The following is a 22,107-nucleotide window of genomic DNA, read 5'->3' on the forward strand; positions in this document are numbered from 1 at the left end:
TGCCTCAGTTTCCTACTCTGCCTAACAGAATGTATGCGTGGATCCCATGGTTGCCAGGCTTAGATTAGCACCAAATCCCTAGAAAGTTCTCAGGAGCAGCATTAATCATCAACACTTGGGTCCAAATAATTTCAAAACAAATTTCAAAATTTTTAGTAACAAATTATTGGTACGATGTCTGTGAGTGTGTTTGTATATTCTTGATAAGCTGTGATGTGAAGCCTGCCAGAGTAAAACAGCCGTCCAGGATGCATGCTGGTGATTTGCAAAAGCTCAAGATTCATCAGGATCAATCCACCTCGAAATGCAAAATATGGGATATGATCTGGGGTGGGAAGGCGGGCTTTCCCATTGACTATGGCCAGAGACCAACGCAAAGAAGAATGATTTCCAGGTGCCTGGGCCTCACACCTGGCAGACGAATCAAACGTCTTTAAGCAATGCAACTTCCAGTATCCCTACCAATGTTTCAAGTTTGCCTACAGCCCCAAAAGGTCTGAACCGAAGATGAGGTTTCTAAGATGAACATTTGACTGGGCATCATCACATCACCTTTTTTTTTATTCTGGTATGGGCAGGCTCCGGGGATCGAACCCGGGTCTCTGGTCTGGCAGGCGAGAACTCTGCCCCTGAGCCAATGTCACACTACCCACGCACATCACCTCTGATGCATTCCTTTCCCCTTAGAAAGAATGGCGTCAGAGCCACAGCAGAGGAGAAACGGTACCTCGCAGGAGATCCCCGAATAGCCCTGGGGACATTCACAGCGCTCCACCTTGGGGACGGGGACGGGGACCAGGTCTATGACGTTAGGGCTCGCGGTGTCCAGAGAGACAGACTCCAACCTACAGACAGGAAGGGATCACTGCAGGACTTACACACTGGCCAAGGCCAAGCGATGCCTCCGTGGAGACAAAGCCCTTAAAAGATTTAATTCAAACAGAGTGGCGTCACGCTTTTTGAAAGTAACTACAGATTTTCTCAACCGTGCGTCTCTGGGAACCACATCTGTTCCCCTAAATGCCTCTGACGTTTGGTGTGCATGGTACAGACAGCTGGCACTCCAGCAGGCAGTTTTTAGAACCCCCCCACCCCCACCCTACCTCTGAAATCAAGTCCGTTTCCTACTAGATATACTTGCCCCAGACAACTATTCTTACACCCTCAGTAAAATCATATTAATAAAAATAATTTTAAGACAGCCAGTTTCATTAGGGATGTCCTGAAAATAATAAATGTGAACTAGATTAAGCTTAAATGATAAAATACTGAATACAGACAAGCTAGAAGTACCCCCATCATCAAGTTTTCCCTTCCTTTTCGGCACATACCTATAAAGAGCCATTTTTGCAGAATTGTAGTCGGCTCTGATCAAGAGATGTGTCACGTTGGCAAGGACAGCCATCAGCTGATCCCGATCAATCTTCCTTCTGTTATTAAAATCTCGGAAGTTCTCGGGCACCAGCCTGACCACGCCAGAGTGCTCCTTGTGGGGCTGCAAGGACAGGCCCTCGGCCTGTGTGCTCACGGTGACTCCATTTCCCTAACATTTAAAACCAAGAGGAAACCTATTTAGAGTTCAATGTAATGAGCAAAAAGCAAAATCAAATTCTGCAGTCAGAAACACAGCGTTTCATTCATGCCTAGCTTCTCGCGTCAGGAACTGTGATGTCTCTAATTCCTGGCGCGGGGTTCTCTGATAAAAAAGTTGTTTCATTGTTATTCCTCGAAGAGAGAGTCGAAAAATAAATCTAACGAGCGCAGACTTTGCCCCGATCTTGGAAAAGAAACGGTCACGCATTTGCCCACAGTTTTGACAGAAGAAGCCAATGTGGCATCCCCATCCACTGACAAAAGATTTTAAGTAGAAAAAGTATATAAACATACTGCCAGCTTTTTGGAAAATCGCCGTTAACACAAATTATTTACCTGACACGGTTTCCAACGGCAGCAGGTTGGAGAAAGAGATAACAGAGCATTAAAGCAAGCAGAAACGGAGACAGGAATCTGAAAAAGTTCTGCCCAAATGTGCCGGGGCCTCAGGGTACTGCCAATTTGAGAATTCTCTGGTGAGGAAGCACCGAAGGGAGGGACCTTTTTAGTGAAGTGGGGGAAACAAGGATATAGATTGAGGACAGGAGAGGAGAACCTACAAAAAATGGCAAGGTACCTCTTGTCCCCAGACTGCCAGGCACTGCCTGATGCAGTGGGAAAACAAAGCAGGAGAAAACAGGGGTTTAGAGGGCTGAAAGGGTAGTTTCAAAGTCACTGCAAAAACTCACTTTCTTTTTAGGTGTGAAAAGCTGCAGAGAACAAGGGGAGAGGAATTACATGCTGTTCTGGGGCAACTCCAGAAATGGGTCTGAAGACAGAATTCTTTGCCTCCTTTACTCATAAAATATCCATCTGGTAAGCCCTACAGCTCTTGAGCAAAAAGCAATGTCAAAAGGATTACCTTAATGATGACATCTGCGTGTGACATTAGGTCACTGTCCACCGTTTCCATGGGAATATCGTAAGACACTGAGTATTTGAGGTATCCACCAAATGAGGTCAGCTGAAATGTTGGAAGTAAGAGTGAACATCAGGTGGAAAGTAATCAGAGCACCCAAGTGAGAAGAAGGGGTCACCAGCATTTATCTGAAAACAAATGTGCGGCAAGCTTCCTGCCAGGTTTATATTAAGGCAATGAATGGGAAGTACGCTATATGATCATTTTATTAATAAATACGACTGAAACACAGGATATTGCTTACAAGCACAGAAGAAATACGTACTTCTTCAAGGTAAATTACTAGAAACCTCTGTTAATTACACATAGTCATTTTTCACTTCAGTATTTTAGTGGGTGGAAAGTTTGGTCCGTGACTGGGACATTTTGATCTCAATGTCCCCCTTAAAAAGAAAAATGAGGAGCATACTTGATCTGCTATATTATTACTCTGGTTTAAGGACAAATAAAGGCATTCCTGATCAGACATCCTTTAATGTAGAAAAGAGATTTTTTTCTCTGCCAAGTGTGTGACAAGAGCCATCTCATCTTAGCACTGCAAAATTGGAGAGATGAAACGAAGGGGAAAAAATTCATCTCCGGTGATAAGATCACAGTTCAACATAGAGTGCATCTTCTAGGATGATAATTTGATGGGAAAAATGGTTACTTTCAAAAATAAGCGCTACTTAAAATACATAAAACAAGTTCTAAGATTAAAATAAAATATTTACATTAACTAGAAACACCCAGCTAACAGCCCTACATCACTGTGAAAGCAAGGTATTGCTTTCAAACAAGCTACAGGCACTGTTGAAACAAGTGGGGGAGCTATAGTTATTGAGACAGAGCCCAACAAAGGCAATTTCAGTTCCGTCAGATTCTGGACAGAAATGACATAACTGATGAGGAAGAGTAGAAATGCATCATGAAAGGAAAAGGTTAAATCATATAAACCAACTCTATCTCGTAAAATTGCTGTTTCATCTGTTCTTACAATGGAAAGTATTCTCTCTGTTCCTAAAGGTGAACTTTCTAGGAGTAACAGTCTGCCGTGATGAGAAAACTGAGGGAACCGTACAATGGCCCCAGATTCCAGACTCCCTACGACATCACGGGGACGCTAAGGTGAGCACACAGCTAACTGCAAACCAAGCAGGAAAGCAATGAAGACTTCATCAAAGGTCCAGGGACTCCAAGAACCCAAAGGAGGGGAAACAGAAAGTCTGTCACAGGAGGGGACAAGACTTCATATTGCAGACTGCTTACAACAAAAGTACATAGTTTAAGGAAGTAATAAAAAGTCAAACAAAGACAAAAAAAAAAAAGGATACTGTGACTCTGATATAAACAAATGTCATGGGATTTTCCGTAAGCACTCAGTGACCAATAAGGCTATTTAAAATGCAAACGGTAGACCCAGATTTCTGTCCAAGACGCTGTCACTCCCCAGCTCTGCACGCACCTTATTTCCTAGGTAGGCCTTCGGAGCGGACCAGTAATACTTGGATGTCAGCCTCTGCAGGCCGGTGGCATTGTCAATTCTCATCTCATGGGCTGCCCAGTGCACATTCTGCTGGGACTGGACCTTGTCTGTACTGACCAAGTCAGTGACCAGCCACCCGGACATGTCATTCACCTTAGAGAGAAAAATCAAGACTCATGGAACACAGAACGGAAGTGACCTTCAATTTAAGTCCAACGCTAATATTTTCAAAATGAAGAAAGAGACCAGAGAGCTTGGTTAGGGATGGAATGAACACAAATGTGGCTGCACAACCCATGGCCCCCAAGGCCAAAGGATGAGGGAAATACGAGAACGAGTCAGACGCAGCCGCCAAATCCAGGTCAAGTATAAGTAAAGTAGCAGGTAAAACCATAAAGGCTACAGTTAGATATTTTCAATGAAAAATCCTATTAAGCAGTAGCAAAGCATTTAAATGCATTGGAGAAAATGTCCATTGCCAACTGTGACCCTCTCCTTTTCTTTGCTGTTCTCTGCCTGTGGTGGTTTGGAGTTGCTTATGCACCCCAGAAAACATGTTCTTAAACTTAATCCATTTCTAAGGGTGGGAACTCATTGTAAGTAGGACTTTTCGAGGGTGGTACTTCAGTTAGTAACAGGATGGTCTTCACCCTATTACTGGAATCCTTCATAGGAAGGAGCAGCCAAGAAGCTGAACATCAGGGGAACCCAGAAGAGAAGGGAGAGACCAGGAGAGGCCACCGTGTGCCTTGTCGTGTGACAGAGGAGCCCAGGACCAAGGGTCACACGTTGCCAGCCCCAGAATGCCAGTCTTTAGGAGAAAGCATCACCTGGATGATGCCTCGACTTGGACTTTTCCCTGCCCTCAAAAGCAACTATGAGCAAACACATTCCCACTGCTTAAACCAACCCAATGCATGGCTATGGCATTAGCTTGAACAGCTAAGGAAATGAAAACACCGCCTTTTACCCACATACTGAAAACATATGAAAATAACCTCCAGATTCTATACTCCCAACTTGTCAGCTGCATACAGAGGACAATGGTCACCCAGCTTGAAGGCTACAGGGGCCCACCTTCCTTCTCAGACACTGATAAGAACACCCCCTCCCTGCCCAAGGCTGCTCTCTCTCCTTACCTGGCCTCTGCCAGGGGAGAGCAGGGGAGTCAGGGAGAGAGGGAGAAGAAGGGGAGTCAAGGAGCAGCTCTCCACCACCTACCCTTCCAGCGCTGAGACCTGATCCTGCCAGCTGCTCCCAAGCCCTCCGCCTGCTCCATCCTTCCCCACTCACCCACCCAAGCGCCATCCGCAAACTCATCTTCCCGGAACAATTCCTTCCCCAAACACCTGGGGACACCTTGCCCGCCCCTCAGAATCCCTGCGCCACCTGCTGCTGCTCCCACCTTGCCACTGGAGCAGCCCCCTTCCCCCCAGCTCCTTTGAGAGGTCTGTTTCCCTGGAGAACCCTGACAGACACAAAAAGGCTGACTCTGACTGTGCCACTGTCACCCTGAATGGGTGAGAGAGGGTATAAAAGCCACGGGCGGTCAGCCTCGCTGCTTCCTGACAGGGAACTCACGGAAGTGATGGGCATATAGTGTCCTGGCCGGTGCACAGGGTTTCCCACCTGACTGACGGGCCAGGAGAGGCTGTCGCAGACGTCGGAAACCCCAAAGCAGAAGCATTCCGTGCAGCCCTGGGGACTCCTCTCCTCCAGGTTGTAGAAGCCCGGCTTGCATCGATCACAAGTTTTCCCCTCAACATTCTCCTGCAAGTTGAGGTGAAAGATTAGCTTTGGAGACCAATGTGTCGGCAGAGACAGAACAGAAGGGCATTAAGGCGACACTAGCAAGAAAGGTCTTTGGAGAGTCAGCAAAACAGGCAAATAAATGTTTAAAGTAAATGTGACGTCTTTAGAAGTCAGTAACCCCAAAAGAGATATTTGGAAATATTTATTATCGGATTTTGTAGTTAAGAATAAGGCAAGGAACCTCAGGGCTTGGTCATTTTATTTAAATCGCTTGTTCTCTTCTTTTGCTTTAAATCTTCCATCTTCTTGGTAATCTTTCAAGCATTATAAAATCTGTGAAAGGCTATATAATTGCTGGTCTTTTCACTAAATATGAAAGATTATTTTCGGTTATGTATAAAATATACCTAACACTCTGTTTACATGGAAATAAGCACATAACATACAACAGCAAATTCTAGGAATTACAGGAGGAAATTGTTATTAATATTAAATAGCAAAGAAAAAAGCAAAACCACCCGACTGGTGTCATATTAACACATTTCTTAGAACTACTCAATTCCTTTTTAAGAGGAATCCAAAAACATATAATTCCTTTAATTAACGTTCTTAGAAATTAAGCATTTACCTGGTTCTCCCCTAAAAAAAAAAGCTATGAAAGAATGTCAGGGAAGAGAGGAGCTGCAAGGCAGAGCCTAAGAAATGGTATGCAATGTGCGGTTTCCCAGAAGTCTCAGAAATACCTCTGGAATGTCGGACCAGAGCCCAGAGGCTACCATGAGAGACAACCAGATGCCCATCTAAGGCCCAAGGACATATGATACGGCCGACTCGCTGTGACAGCCAATGGCATACTTCCCTTTTCCAGAAAACTCCAGAAGAAACTTCTGGGCATCCTTAGCCTTGGCTTCACCCCTACCTTACAAAGACAGGGCTCCGAGCATGGGTCATCGTTGATGCTTCCAGCTGGGCTGCAGTTACAACGAGCACAGGCCGGGTACCCCTTATAGCCAAACTGGCAGTGATCGCATTTTTCCCCTGCATATCCTTCCTTACACGGGCACTGACCTGGCCACTTCCCTGGAAAGAAAAGAATGGCAATGAGCAAACAGGAAGTAAGAGATTAAGAGCAGGGGTCGGCTCTTCTGTAAAAGGCCAGATGGTAACTGTATTAGGCGTTGGGGGCCAGGCGAAGCTCTGTTGCTACCACTTGACGCAGCTGCTGTTGATCAAAGCATTATCAATAACACATAAACAGACAAGCATATCTGTTCCAATAAAAACCTGCTATGAGAAAAGGCAGGAGGGCCAGATTTGGCCCAGGGACCCTAGTTTGCCAACCCTTAAAGAAAGAAAAAAGAGATGGCAAGCACAGAGGCTGGTGGGAATGTGGAATGCACATGTAGAATGGTGCAGGGACTTTAGAAACCAGTTTGGTAGCTCTTCAGATTTGAAGCATTGAGTTACCACCCTGTCATGAGTCCATGACTCAGCAATTCCACATGAGTCAGCAATTCCACTCCAAGGGTTATATCCAAGAAAGTTAAAAACATATGTTCACGTAAAAGCTTGTGCATGAATGTGCATAGCAGCTTCATTCATAAAAGCCAAAAACTGAAAACAACTCAAACATCCATCAGGTGATAAATGGATAACTGAGATGTAGTATATCGATATAATGGGATAGTATTCAACAATGAAAAGGAATGACCTTTATGCTAAGTGAAAGAAGCAAGTCACAAGCCCTCATGTTGTCTGGGTCCATTGATAAGAAATTTCCAGACAGAAATTATATTAGTGTTTGCTTCAAACTCGGGGAGCAGTGGAAGGAAATGAGGAGGTACTGCTAATGTGTAAGAGGTTTCTTTATGGATTGGCGAAAATGTTCTAATATTAGATTATGGTGACCCGTGAATATACTAAAAAACATTGCATTGTCCGTTTTTTTTGTGGATGAACTGTATGGTTAGGTAAATTACAACACAAAATAAAGCTGTTTAAAAAAGCACAGGGGCAAATGATTGGAATAAGCACTGCCTTTGATTGTTTTACCACTTTAAAACTTGCTAGTTGTGTAACGTTTCCCAAGTTTCTTAACTGCTCAAGGGGCAATCTCCTATGAGTCAACAAACATCTGAACTGCCAGCGACTGAGAACTCCAGGGGGTCACAGAAATCTTTGAACAGATGCAACGCATGCATTCAGGAGACTGGTATCTGCAAGTCCATGTGGTAGTTTTTGAAATGGAAAGAATGCTGACATTTACAAAGTTAAGGAGAGGATTTGCTTGCTCTGGGTGATGAGGTATGCAAAAGCCTTCAGGGATTCTCCTAAGAGCCACCTAGTGTAACTGCTATTTACTGTGCTCCATATAAGGCTTTAAAATGAGCCTTACTGCTTCGGTCACTAAATGCCCGATTATCTGCTTAAATGTCATCCCAACACCCTGACGCTGCCACGGCCACACCCTGCCCCCTCCAGTCGTGAGGGCCAATTTCGCTTTGCACTCATTGGCACTCATGCCTGCCACTCATCTTGTTACCTGTGTACCTGGGGGAGAGTCTGACCTTCAGCAGGAGCCCCGATCATCTTACTCAACTATGTATATTCCCGGGTCCTAGAAAACTGCCTGACACATAAGAGATGAATCAGTAAAGAATCCTATTGCCTAACTGCTAGCCCATGGTAATGTTTCCACTAATTACTAATCTTTAAAAAAAAGAATCAACTACAAGCATGAAAGTGGCTGAAGCACTTACCACTGTGTAAGTCAGAGTGGAGGCCGTCCCTAATGCAGACGGGGCTGAGGGACCCCAGAGGGTCACAGTCACAGGGCTGGCAGGGGTCATCCTCATAGGGAGAAACCTGGGAGGCAGAGAGGTTGTCCTCGATTATGTTACTAGAAATAATGCAATATTAGCAATCACAGCGGTAACACTATTAATGACAAGGTATACATTTTATTAGTTCCAGGTACGACTTTGTGTGGGTTTCGGGAAGATGCGGTAATCTCCAGCCAGGTTGCTCCAAGCATCTCCTTGATGTTTGACAACACTTAGCATCCTTAGTGATGCGGCATCCTTTCCCGTTACCATGGCTACCTGGCCCACCTTACTCTGCTACCTGCCAGAGCCACACATTAAACGCCACCTGTAATCAGACCACAGGTATCTCCATAACAACCACATATCAATTCAACTGAGGATGTACTGAGCACCTCCCACGGGCAAGATACAGCCACACCAATGATGGGTTCAGTCTTCACATCTACACTTAGCACAAAAACCCGAGATGGCACAGCTAATGTGTTCTCAGATTCACGTTTAATAATCATGAGTGTGCAACCTACTTTGATCAAGGAAATAGTACAGACTGAGTAGGAAACAGACTTCTGAAGCACACCATTAGCTTAGAAAATAAAGTGAAATATTACAAAAAGAAGTGTTTCTAATGCTGAGGTGGAGAATAGGTGAAGTCTCTTTTTGACCTCTGGGGAGACAATGAAACTGAGCTAGGGCGAAGAAATATGCTTACTTTGTGTGGTCTGTAATATCCATCGATGCAGGTTTCACAGTTGATTCCCATGGTGTGCTGCTGGCAGTTTATACAAACACCTCCTCCTTCGAGCTGTCCAGCAACGTTCAAACTTCTCTTCTGGTTTGCAACGTTTTCATCGTAGTAACAGTCTTCGGCTTTATTGTGACAGTTGCACTCTAGGAGAATATTTTAACAACTGAATTAATATACATACTATGTTCTATAGAAAGAAAACCCATGCTTCCCTAAGTACATTTCTATGACTATAAATTAAATTAAAATTCTAGAATAAATAATTTGAATATGATATGGACAACTTTATGAAGGACAATTGGGAATAGCTAGCAAAATTATAAATGTGAGTCCCCATTTGACCTAGGAATCTGTCTTCTGTGCTTGTATTTTTCAGCAATCCTTATACACTTTGAATGCAATGTATGGATTAATTATTGTACTACTGTTTGTGATAATAAAGGACTGGTAACCATCAAAACAGGCATTACTTGGGAACTGTTTAAATAAATTACATTACACCCACAAAAACAGCATTTCATATTGCTAATAAGGAAAGGTTTTTAAGATATACTGTTAAGTATAAACAGGGTTGCGTAGAATGGTATATATCGCCTTCTATGCAAAAAAATATGTTGGAGGGGTAGGAGTATGTGCTAATATATGCTTTATTTGTATAAAACTTTCCGGAAGACTGTACTAAGAAGTAATGAAAAGTGAAAAGGACAGACGTGGAGATGGAATCAATGGTTTTCACTCTACGCTTTTATATATTGTTAGGAATCCTGTGACTATATCACCTAAAAAATTAAATCCAAAATAATAAAGAAAAAAAGAGCAAATGAATGAGAAGAGGTGCCTCAGATAAGACGCAGCACTATAATTCTGCATTTAGACCTCATTAGTAACGTAAGCAATCAGTAAGCAGCTCTAGGAACTATTTGAATATTGCATAAAAGTTATCTCCTTATTAGAAAGCTGCTAAGTCACCATAAACATCAACATACTAGGCAGAAAATACAAACGAACACGAAAACCTACAGCCTTTAAATTCTAAGCACAGTTTACCTTCACATGTGTTACCAGAAGAAATGGTTCCAGGCCTCCAGGGCTGCTGATGGAATCCGGGACAGCATGCGTCACAGTTCTCTCCACAAGTATTATGTTCACATTGACACTGCAGTTTCTAAACCATAAGGAATGAAAATGTGATCAGAAAACTTTACTGGCATATATTTCTTTAGTTACAACAGAGCCATTTCCCATTGTTCCCAGCTCAGCCTGGCCAACCATGCTTCTCTGCTATATAGACAGCCCAGAGACTTTGTTGCTTTTCATGTATAAATCTATATAAGCAATCATCTTTGATGCTTGCCCGGCAAGATGAAAACAAAAACCAGAACCTCTCATAGCTAAATATATGGCAAGACTTCACACTCTTCACAAGCTATATCAAAGCAAATTGGCATTTAACTTTTAGAGAAAAATATGTATACACAGCCTGCGTACAAACAGAAGTGAGAAAGAAAAAGGAAAGCTGAAACATGTGCTAAGTGACAAAGTAAAGGAAAAAAGTACATTGAATTTAAGGGTCGGAAAGTGCCTTTTCATAATTTTCTTAATGTTTATATATTTCAGCATCAATAAGAGAATAATCCTCTTCAAGAAGCAACAAATTACAAAGATAGGGACAAAAAACCAAAAAAGTTCATGTAAGGGGTTAAAAGATAGTGTCAGATGGTTCACTTAGTATTATGCCAAAACAGATCAACATTATTTTATCTTGATTTAGTACCACAAAATGGAAGAAGGAGAAACTAGGAGGAGAGGAAACCTCTCAAAAAATCAAAATGTAATTTATAACTGCTCATGTTTTTTGAATGACTGTCTTATACAAAGAATGTCAAGCTTGGGATTTAATTAGAAATGTATCCTCAAAACAAAGCAAAGAAAAATGAAACCAGTTAAATTACTTGGAAATCTTTTTGTAGAATGATTTCATACCTTTCAACATTTTGAAGTTTTAGTAAAACGTAAAATTCTAGCACTCACCTTTGTAGTTTCATCCCATGGGCAGCTACTAGCATGACCATAACAAATACACATTCCTCCAATGGAAATGTCTTTTATTGAATAGTAATACTAAGGAAAAAAGAAGTTACAAACAAAAGTTAAACTTCTCATATTTCAATGAAAAGAAAATCTCGTCATTCCAACAAATATCTCTGGTGGTTTAAAAGTTATTGGTCATCTAAGCTATAATTGCATATGTATTTTTAAACTTTATTTCTTGCTTAAAGAATACTTGCACTTGATTAAAACAAATACTGTTCAAATTAGCTCGTCAATAGAAGTCAAAAGGATCAAAAGTGTTTCCCAACTTGATTACATCTCAAACCAAAGTAGACATCTTCAAAACCCTTGCTATTGGCCATTAGAGAAATGCAAATCAAAACCACAATGAGATATCATCTCACACCCACCAGAATGGCCATTATCAACAAAACAGAAAATGACAAGTGCTGGAGAGGATGCGGAGAAAGAGGCACACTTATCCACTGTTGGTGGGAATGTCAAAGGGTGCAACCACTGTGGAAGGCAGTTTGGTGGTTCCTCAAAAAGCTGAATATAGAATTGCCATACGACCCAGCAATACCATTGCTAGGTATCTACTCAAAGGACTTAAGGGCAAAGACACAAACGGACATTTGCACACCAATGTTTATAGCAGCGTTATTTACAATTGCAAAGAGATGGAAACAGCCAAAATGTCCATCAACAGACGAGTGGCTAAACAAACTGTGGTATATACATACGATGGAATATTATGCAGCTTTAAGACAGGATAAACTTATGAAGCATGTAATAACATGGATGGACCTAGAGAACATTATGCTGAGTGAGTCTAGCCAAAAACTAAAAGACAAATACTGTATGGTCCCAATGATGTGAATCGACATTCAAGAATAAACTTGGAATATGTCATTGGTAACAGAGTTCAGCAGGAGTGAGAAACAGGGTAAGATAATGGGTAATTGGAGCTGATGGGATACAGACTGTGCAACAGGACTAGATACAAAAACTCAAAAATGGACAGCACAATAATACCTAATTGTAAAGTAATCATGTTAAAACACTGAATGAAGCTGCATCAGAGCTAAAGGTTTTTGTTTTGTTCTGTTCTTACTATTATTACTTTTATTTTTTTTCTCTATATTAACATTCTATATCTTTTTCGGTTGTGTTGCTAGTTCTTCTAAACCGATGCAAATGTACTAAGAAACGATGATCATGCATCTATGTGATGATGTTAAGAATTACTGATTGCATATGTAGAATGGTATGATTTCTAAAAAAAAAAAAAAAAAAAAACACCCTTGCTATTGAAAAACCTTAGAAAAACATGGCCAATTGAATACAGCAATATGTAAAAAGGATAATACATATTATTATTGTATTACTGTATTGACCTCAGGAATGTAGAGCTAGCTTAACATACATTATCAGCAAATGTAAATCATCACATTAACAGATTTAAGGAGAAAAATCATGTGGTCATTTCAATAGATACCCAAAAAGCATTTTACAGAATTCAACACCATTCACACGCACACAAAAAAATCTCAGCAAAGGAGAAATGTAAGAGAACTTCCACAGGCTAATAAAGGGCATCTCTGAAAAACCCACAGCAAGCAATTAAAAGGTTAAGTGCTTTCCTCCTAGGATCTACTCTCAACCTTTCTATTCAAGTCTATGGGCATTACCAGCCAGTGCAATAACACAAGAAAAAATAAATTGAAGGCATAAGGTAGGATAAATAGTCATTATTCATAGATGACATGACTGTGTACACAGAAACTTCTAGAAAAATGTTTCCCAAAACAGGGAAACATGAATTACTGGACTAGAATGTAAAGTCCCAACACTAGCATATTCACAGCACTAAGACATTTGGGTGGGGGTTGAGAACATGATGTCAGCTCCATTGTCTGGTTTAACGGTGCCACTTTTAACAAATCACATATGATGGACCTTCACCCAAAAATAATGTTGGAACAGTTTAGGAGGCTAAAGGTCAATCTGAAAATAAAAGTGTATTTCCCTTCAACAGATGAATGTTTCATTGCTGCTGGGAGAGCTGATGAATGAATACTCACGCGTCTGGTGACAATAGGGTCGAGGTCACTGGGCTCGCGGTGGCTGAGAGTCATGAGGTCCGCGTTTAGAGTCCGGATGCGCTGTAAGCGGAGGCGGACGTATCGTGCAGAAGTAAACTCCAGCAACTCAGGTGAAAGATCATCTGCATTGGGTCTGCCATTGATTAGCGACGTATGAATCTGACGATAATGACATGGGAATAAAAACGTATCTGTTTTAAGTGTGCAAACATGGCCCTGGTTGTTTACTCTCAGGACATAGCCTTCCAAAGTTATCATCGAAAATCAAAATAAAGCCTAAGTCCTTGCTAAGATCTGGCAAACTTGCTAACTGCATACCCAATCGTGATTAAGGCATCTTCAATCTATGGCTGCAGAGCTTCTGCTGCAGAAAGCCTTTCAGAGTTTTTATAGCATTCTCGTATCAAGCCAGGAGCTACCAAAGATGCATCATTTTTAATTATACTCGGACTACTACAAAGTGTGCACTATCTGTGTATCGAGCACTGAGTTGTAAATCCTTCACAAGCTATTTCCCAATCCTCAACACCCACCAAAGGGAAAGAGGACCTCACAAAGAAAACGGAGGACGGTATCTTGTAGGAGCATTTCTGTTCTCTCTGCAATGTTTCAACAAAAGATTTTGCCATGCTGTTATGGAAAGAACTCTTGTGAAGGAGGACCCGATGTGGTTATTTATGAAATCACAGCAGAGTGAAGACTGAAAGCCTCCTTGAAGGAAAGGAATCATGAAGACAGAACATACTGGTTGTGAGATTAATCACCAGCAGACTCCATTCAATGATGCTTTATTTATTCATTATTATTTTTTTAACATGGGCAGGCACCGAGAATCGAACCTGGGTCCTTGGGCATGGCAGACAAGCCTTCTTGCCTGCTGCGCCACCGTGGCCTGCCCCATTCAATGATGCTTTAAATAATTAAGGGCCGGTGTAACGGGTATTGAGAGATATCAAAACCCCTTGGAGTGTTTGATGTGGATCTTACTTACAATGACTGGCTTGACTTTTGGGGGGAAGGAGGCTCTGATGGGAAAAAACCCAGACATGTTTGCAGCAGGCCCAGTACCTCTCCATGCTCAAGTGGGACCAGCCTGGAATAATACGACGTGCAGATCACTTCGTCGTCCGCCCTGTACGTGGGAGGGCCCCATCTCGGAGTTATGTTGTAGCGCGTCAAACACTCCGTGTCACTGACTGCATAGTACTGCCAGGGGGTGAACGTGGCACCATCCAGAGAACGCTCCAGAATCCAGTTTCCAGGCCGAGGGGCGTTCGCAGCTTTGACAATGACATACGCGACCTGGAAAACCTGAAACAAGGACGCTGGCACCTCAGTGGAGAACCAGCAGCAGCGGTTCCACCACCCAGTGCCCGCGAGGGTTCCGACACGAGGGTCACCAACCTCGCTAATCCCTCTGACCATGACTGTCTGTGACCATTAGTCAGAACTGGGTCTCCTGGTGGCATCTGTTTTCAGGGTCAGACTCAAGGAGGACTCACTTAAATCCACATTATTATTATTATGACCCTCAAAAGTAATAACAGCAACATAGGAGCTTGTTCTCTTGTTTTCAATGCCCTTCTGTCTGGATTCTCAATAGCAGTAACGTTAAAGTGCATTCATTGTTATACTGAATGTATTTTCTCACAGAGATTTGGAGGTAAGACAGAAATAGGAGAAAAGAGTCAGAGATTAGGGAGAAGGCAAGTATGGCAAAGAAGAAACTGTCATGGGCAACAATTAGCAATACGAGGAAATTAGCCAGTGACAACCTTGAACTTGGAGGAGACCCAAGTGGATATTGGTTGAACATCCAGCTCGAAGAAGGTAAAAGAGTTTGCCAGTCTGCTGTAGCAAAGCACGATGGCCGGTCAACTTAAACAGCGGGAATCTATTGTCTCAATACATCTGAGTTTTGGAGGCTAGGAAGTTCAAAATCAAAGTGTTGGCAGGATGGTGCTTTCTCTAAAGTCTGTAGCTTTCTGGTGCTGGCTTGCTAGGGATCCATAATTCAATCTTGGCTCTGTCACACGGCTGTCTATTTCCCCCACCCCCCACCATTTTAATTTCCTGACTGTGTCCAAATTTCTTCTGCTTATAAGGATTCCAGCCTCATTGAATGAAGGGCCACCTGATTCCATTTGGCCTCCACTTCACCAATAACATCATCAAAGATCCTATTAACAAGTGGGGTCACATCCACAGGACCGAGGGTGGGACTTGAACATAACTTTGTTCAGTTCATGACAGAAAGGGTCATCTCCCTAACAGCCCAGCCCCTCGTGGCCCACTTCATTTTATGACAAATCCAATCAAAGTTTCTTTTCTTACATTTATCCATGGTCTGCCATAAATTCGAGAATCTGGAGCTACAGAAAAGATGTTGGATTCCACTTTCATGTAACTGTCCTTTGCATTTTTTTTTTAAATGCTGTATGGTGGGGGTCTTACTTCATTCTCTTTTCATGTGACTATTCTGTTATTGCAGCACCATCTGTTGAATATTTTTTGGAGGAAGCACATGGGCCGGAAATTGAACCCGGGTCTCCCGCATGGCAGGTGAGAATTCCAACGCTGAACTACCCTTGCCCCTCCTGAATTTTAGAGTATAGTTATCATATATCTATCCTCCACAAAGTTTTCTCTTCTTCAGCCTCAACATCTTGATTTCCTGGGGATAGTCATCATTTAACAAGACCTCAAAACCTGGAGAGAATGCTCTGGACAGAACCATATTTTAAAAAGCAGTTCATAGGAACTGAATACACAACTCCAAATGCTTTCTGAATTGGGACAAAGTGAAAATTTTATGTCCCTTGGTTTAGTAATTCAGACTTGGCAAGCATTCACTGTCTGATAGTGGATTTAGAATACTAACTCAGATTTGTTGAAAACAACAAAAAATGCTTTTTTCCAAGTCAACTGCTATTTACTCTAGATTTCCTCTAACTTGGATAGATGTAGGTGATTTTTAAACTCAAATCCAGTACTTTTTACTTTAAAATATATGTGTAATACATGTATATTGTATATGCGTATGTGTATATATATGTAGCTATGTGTGCTCTTGTGAGTATATCTGTGTATGTGTTGGGAAGGAAGCCAGTCACTTACTCTGAGTTTTACTGCCTCTGGCACTGTTTGTTTTTAGTTCCTCCCCACCCACATACACACATCAAGTCCAGGAACACAAGACCTCCTTAAAATTAATCCACCACAAACCAAATTATTTCATATTCCTCTCCTGAATTACTCGCTAGGAAGGATAGTTATATTTCATTATAATAATTCTTTTCAGCTATTAGAAATTTTCCTGTACTAAATTTAATGTGAGTGATAAAAGTGAGCCTGATATTCTGGTTACGAAGTACACGTACCACTTTCCTCTAGAAGGCCATCACTGTTTCTAAAGCACATTAGAAGGAAAATAATGTTTGCAAGGTTTCAATGATGAAGACGGTTAGGAAGCTATGCATCTGTTATTTCTGCTTCGAACTGGGGCTGAATGCCCACTGCTTAAGAAACTAGAACTTCATTTATCAATTAAAATCACTTTGAAAAATTAAAATAATGCAAAGGTTAGTTAGTCCTAGCATGCAAATCACCAGCAGATTCTCCCCTGGACATAATTACTTGGGAATTTTGTTTGAGAATTTACTTACTAGAGTTTATTATTTTATAATTCACAAGTTCCATATTTATATATGCATTTCTGTGATTAATTATATTTTCATGTTACTGAAGTACCACTGAGTCTAGATGGAGGTAGGTAGTGCTTCAAGGCTGTGACTCCAGGAGAAACTTTGAGCAACCAGCAAGAAATGGCAGAAACAGCTTTCTCAAAGCTCCAGAAAAGTTAAAGGACTGCAGTAAGAGAGCAAGTGTTGAATCAAGAAAAAGGGCATTTGAAAGTGTTATGATCTTGTGATGCTCTGGCTGGTCCCTCCTCACCCCTCACTGTTCCACACAGACCCATGTAGATCCCTGGTCCCAGTTCTAGAGGGAGCAGCATAACCTTCAAACACGTACTGGGAGCATATATGTCTGGCCCAATCTGTCTGGTGATAGCCCGAGGGACTCACCATCCCAGAACATGCCCTGCATGGAGAAGGCAGTTCACCAAGCTCTCCTACAGAATGCTGTGGGAAAGCAGTCAGTTGGCTGCCTGGGGCAAGAAATTGGTGGCTGTAGGACTGTGAAGAAACTCTTTTCTAGGAAACAGCGGACACTGGTATCCCTGCAAATGTGGGAATTCATAGAGCTAAACTCCCATGCCCAAGGCAAGTCACGTACACAAAAAGAATTAGGGAGGCCCCTATGCTTTGGCCTGGAGCTGTTCTCTAAACTCATCATATGGATAAGCTCTGAAGGAGAGTACTCAGACAGGTCAATCTTCAATGACTGATAGAGGTTTTTTATTTTCTTTCCCTCTTTTTTCTTGCTACCTCCTGGCATTCAAGGAGAGCTCTGTCAGCATTAGCTGGATAAAATCTCATGGAACAGACACCTCAGAATCTAAACACCAGTAAGAACACATTAAAATATCAAAATGTGCAGCTTTCAAACAAAGATTACAAAACATGCAAAGAAACAGGAAGCAACAGCCCAGGCAGAGGAGAAATTAAAGTATTAGAAGCCATCAAAGAGGCAGACCAGACCTGGGATATTCCAAGCAAACACTGAAAAAAGAAATGTTTCTAAATATGTTCAAAGAGCTAAGGAGAAACATGGACAAAGAACTAAAGGAAAACAACAGATTAACAGAAAGAGAGTATCAATAGAGAGATGGAAATTATGAAAAGGAACCAAACAGGACTGAAGACCACAGTAACTGAAATTAAAAATTCCTTTGAGGAGGGGTTCAACAGCAGACTGAAGCTGGCAGAAGAAAGAATCAGAGAACTTGAAGATAAGGTCATTGAAATCATCCAGTCTGAGGAAGAGAAAGAAGAAAGAATGAAGAAAATGAACAGAGCCTTAGGGGCCTGTGGGACACCATCAAACATACCACTATACACATTGGGGAACTCTCAGAGGGAGAAGAGAGAAAGGAGCAGAGAGGATATTCAAAGAAATAATGGCTGAAAACTTCCCAGATTTGATGAAAGACATGAATATACACGACCAAGATCTTCAACAAACTCTCAACAGGATAAACCCAAATAGCCCCACATGATGATAACAGCATCATGTTATTATCAGTCTCTCAAATGCCAAAGATAGAGAGAATTCTGAAAGCCACAAGAGAAAAGTGTCACATGCACGGGAGCCTAATAAGATTGCTGATTTCTCATTGGAAACCATAGCGGCAAGAAGACAGTGGGATGACATATTTAAAGTGTTAGAAGCAAGAAATTGCCAACCAGGCATTCCATATCTGTAAAACTGTCTTTCCAAAAGGAGGGAAGGATTAAGACATTTCCAGATAAACAAAAGCTGAGGGACTTTATGTTAAAATATAAATCAATATATTTTATATTTTAAAATATTCTGTTATGCTATGAACTCTTTAAGAAAGCATGAATAAATTATACAGCTCATTTCCAAAAAAAAATTTTTAATGCCAATACTACTGAATCTCTGATTTGTAATTCCACTTTTTATTTCCTACAGGATCCAAAATGCACAAAATGCAATGATAAGTGGTTTTGGACTCATAAGGTTTTACTATGTAATTTGTGATAACTACATAAAGATGGGTGGTGGAAGAGTATGGGAACCCAGATTACATTTGATATTGAGCTTGTTAAGTTGGTATAAAAGCAAACAAGGCTGTTATACACTTAGGATGTGAAATTTAAGCCCCATGGTAACAACAAAGAAAATATCAGAGAATATGCAAACTCACAGAGACAGTATATAGAGTACAAGTTACTAGGGGTGGGGGGCAAGGGCAGTGGAGTCAATGCAAAATGAGTGTAGGGTTTCTGTTTGGGGTGAAGGAAAAGTTCCAGGAATAGAGGGTAGTGAGGGTGCTGCACCACTGTGAATGTAAGTAATTTCACTAGATGTTATACTTGGGTGGGGCTGGGATGGGATGGTTTATGTCGTAAATATGTTCCCACAATTAAAGAAAAAAAAGAGAAATTAAAGAGATAATGCCGATTATATGACACTGGATGGAATCTAAGAATAGAGGGAAAAAGGCTCAAAAGGACATTGTTAACACCTTTATCATCTCCATTGGTCCTCCAAACACTTCCATGAGTTTCAAATTGTGATTGTCCCCATTTTACATGTTTGGAAAGTGATATAGAGAGAGGCTGAGTGACAAGCTACTGAGCTGTGGCATCCCCTAAAGAAACCAGTTGGTCTCATCCCGAGTCCTTAGTCACGATGCATACCGCCTGCTTGAGCACACAACTCCAGGTGCTGAACTCTGTAGTATCAGAAGGACTCCTACTTCACTTTGACACCTGGCTCACACCTAACCAAGTGCAGTGGCAGCATTCAGTTCACTCTGACGCTTTCTGTCATGACAGCCCAGAGTTAGCAGTGGAGAGGGATGGAGAGCATGAGAGAGGCACACATGAGTGACTTCTAATGCCTAAGTAGCACCCCATGGCCAGAGAGAGTGCTAAGGGCTCTAACAAAATTATTAACTCTTCAGATCCTTACAACCATGCTATTCTTAGGAAGGAAGTACTATGTGCCCCATTTTACAGCTGATGAAACTGAGAAACAGAAAGCGTAAACCATCTTCTCAGTATCCCACAGGTACAGAGCTGTACACCACAGGCTGTGAGCGCAGGCTGTCGGAATTCTTAGTTCTGGACTCCATCACCTGTGCAGACTGGAAGGAAAAGGGGGAGCGAAATGCCAGGGTAGGAAAGTGGTGAGAACTAACCCACTTTCCCCACTTCTTACTTCAACCAGCGCCCATTATTTCAGGACCCTGTTTGTTCTAGAACTTTCACGAAAGTTTCAGCTTTTATGCTGACAGCCTAGCCATCCTTAAGAAACAGGCCAAATGAGAGCCCAACTCCAGTGGAGAAACTTGAGGACAACCCTTCACGTGAGCACTGGTTTAATTCCACCATCATCAGGACATGCAGCTCCAAAGCTAACCACTCCTTTAACGTCTCGTAATAGTCCCTGAGGGTCTCCAAACTTGGGTCCAGCAGACACAAGGACAGGCTGTAAGCAGGTGAAAGAGGAAAAGGAGGTTCTGAAGAGTTTAAACACGGTTTGTCTTCACTGAAGTCCTAATTCACCAATTGCCCACTGACAAGCAGGTCTCCTATACAATTTAGAGTGAGTTACAGATTCTCCGTTAATACACAGAATTTTGACATTTCTCCAAATGCAGTCCATGATATCTCTCTGGCCATTTTGGTGCATAGTTGACTAAGCTGCCTCTGTTCTCGCCCTAAGGTTGGCTGAACACGAGTGGATGACACAGGGGTTCTCACTTGGTCTAGCCCCTGCAGCCTGTCAGCACTGCAGCTGATGCGGCCACTTGTAAATCCCCTTTCAGCCTTTGCTAGGGATCATTGGTGTGCACAGAAACCGTGTCCCCTCAAAAAAGGAGGCGAGCAGCAAATGGCCCTATCTGCAGAGGAATCAGGACTGGCAACGGTGGCTCAATGGCAGAGTTCTCGCCTGCCATGCTGGAGTCCCAAGTTTGATTCCCGGTGCCTGCCCATGCAAAAAAAAATAATAATAATAAAAAAAAATATATATATATATAATAATAATTATACATATACGTATTTTTATAGTATTGCTTAACAATGCTCAAAAAATAGAGAATATGTGCTTCGGAAGCTCTATTTCTTGTAAAATTATTAGAAAATAAAATTTAAAATGATCATTTGAATTAACCTTGGAAAATAAAATGTAAAATGATCACTTGGAGTAATATTTCTTAGTAAATAAAATTTAAAATGATCATTTGAATGAATATTTATTACTCCAGAATAAAGAAGGAATTATTTAATAGAAGGCTACTTACTAATCCAGGCATGAATTATTTCAGTTTTATAAAATATCAATCATTCAGTATAGTTAATACTCAATTGATAAGCATGTGAAGTAGCATTAAAAACTAGGAGCCGCAAGATAAGTGAGGAGGCTTAGACATTTACTTGGGCAGCCCAGATGTATGCCAGACACATTTTAATTAACTATGCTATGGACAATTACCTTAAAATGTCATTTCTATTATAATTTAGTTGGATGCTTTACTCTTATGTCTTAAAACTAGGACTGATATACGAAATTAATAGACAAAAATAAACAGCCTCATGAATGAGAAAGAATTTTGAAATAAAACTTGATTTAAAAAAATTGGTGCAAAACAGAAGAGCAAAAAAGAAGGGCAAAATGGATATGTCGAAGCTCAGTAACTCTTCTTTCTTTCTGTTCTTTTTGCTTTTTATTGGGGGGAAAGGTTAGTTATCAGTAGTGATAAATTTATAGCAAACAGTTCTGAATGATGCTCAGCTCCTTAAAGTAGACATTTAGGAAAAGCCAAAGTAAGTAAGATCATGGCACAGAGGTACGAGCCCATTTAAGAAGTAAGTGGTCATCTGTTATCAGTAATCTGAAGGTAGGAAAGGCATGTTTAAAGCACCTGTCAGAGGTGGTTCTGTTTTCCACCAAACAGCAAAGCCGTTGCAAAAAAGTCAGTTTCACCAGGCGTCCAG

At 41.5% G+C, this 22,107-nt stretch overlaps 1 protein-coding gene across 2 annotated transcripts in view; it reads right to left on the bottom strand.

The window, feature by feature from the left end:
- Positions 1-22,107, bottom strand: part of LAMA1 (laminin subunit alpha 1) — a 145,919-nt gene that overhangs the window by 82,625 nt on the left and 41,187 nt on the right. For both annotated transcript variants that reach the window (XM_077135944.1, XM_077135943.1), the window contains exons 4-15: positions 14,525-14,767; positions 13,436-13,615; positions 11,331-11,420; positions 10,347-10,464; positions 9,264-9,442; positions 8,489-8,594; positions 6,649-6,809; positions 5,607-5,747; positions 3,957-4,130; positions 2,456-2,557; positions 1,332-1,543; positions 728-845 (exon numbers count right to left, since the gene is read on the bottom strand). In XM_077135944.1, coding sequence (XP_076992059.1) covers positions 728-845; positions 1,332-1,543; positions 2,456-2,557; positions 3,957-4,130; positions 5,607-5,747; positions 6,649-6,809; positions 8,489-8,594; positions 9,264-9,442; positions 10,347-10,464; positions 11,331-11,420; positions 13,436-13,615; positions 14,525-14,767 — 1,824 coding nt within the window. The remainder of the gene's footprint in view (positions 1-727; positions 846-1,331; positions 1,544-2,455; positions 2,558-3,956; positions 4,131-5,606; positions 5,748-6,648; positions 6,810-8,488; positions 8,595-9,263; positions 9,443-10,346; positions 10,465-11,330; positions 11,421-13,435; positions 13,616-14,524; positions 14,768-22,107) is intronic.

The sequence above is a fragment of the Tamandua tetradactyla genome, chromosome 18 (assembly GCF_023851605.1).
Source record: "Tamandua tetradactyla isolate mTamTet1 chromosome 18, mTamTet1.pri, whole genome shotgun sequence".
NCBI lineage: Eukaryota > Metazoa > Chordata > Mammalia > Pilosa > Myrmecophagidae > Tamandua > Tamandua tetradactyla.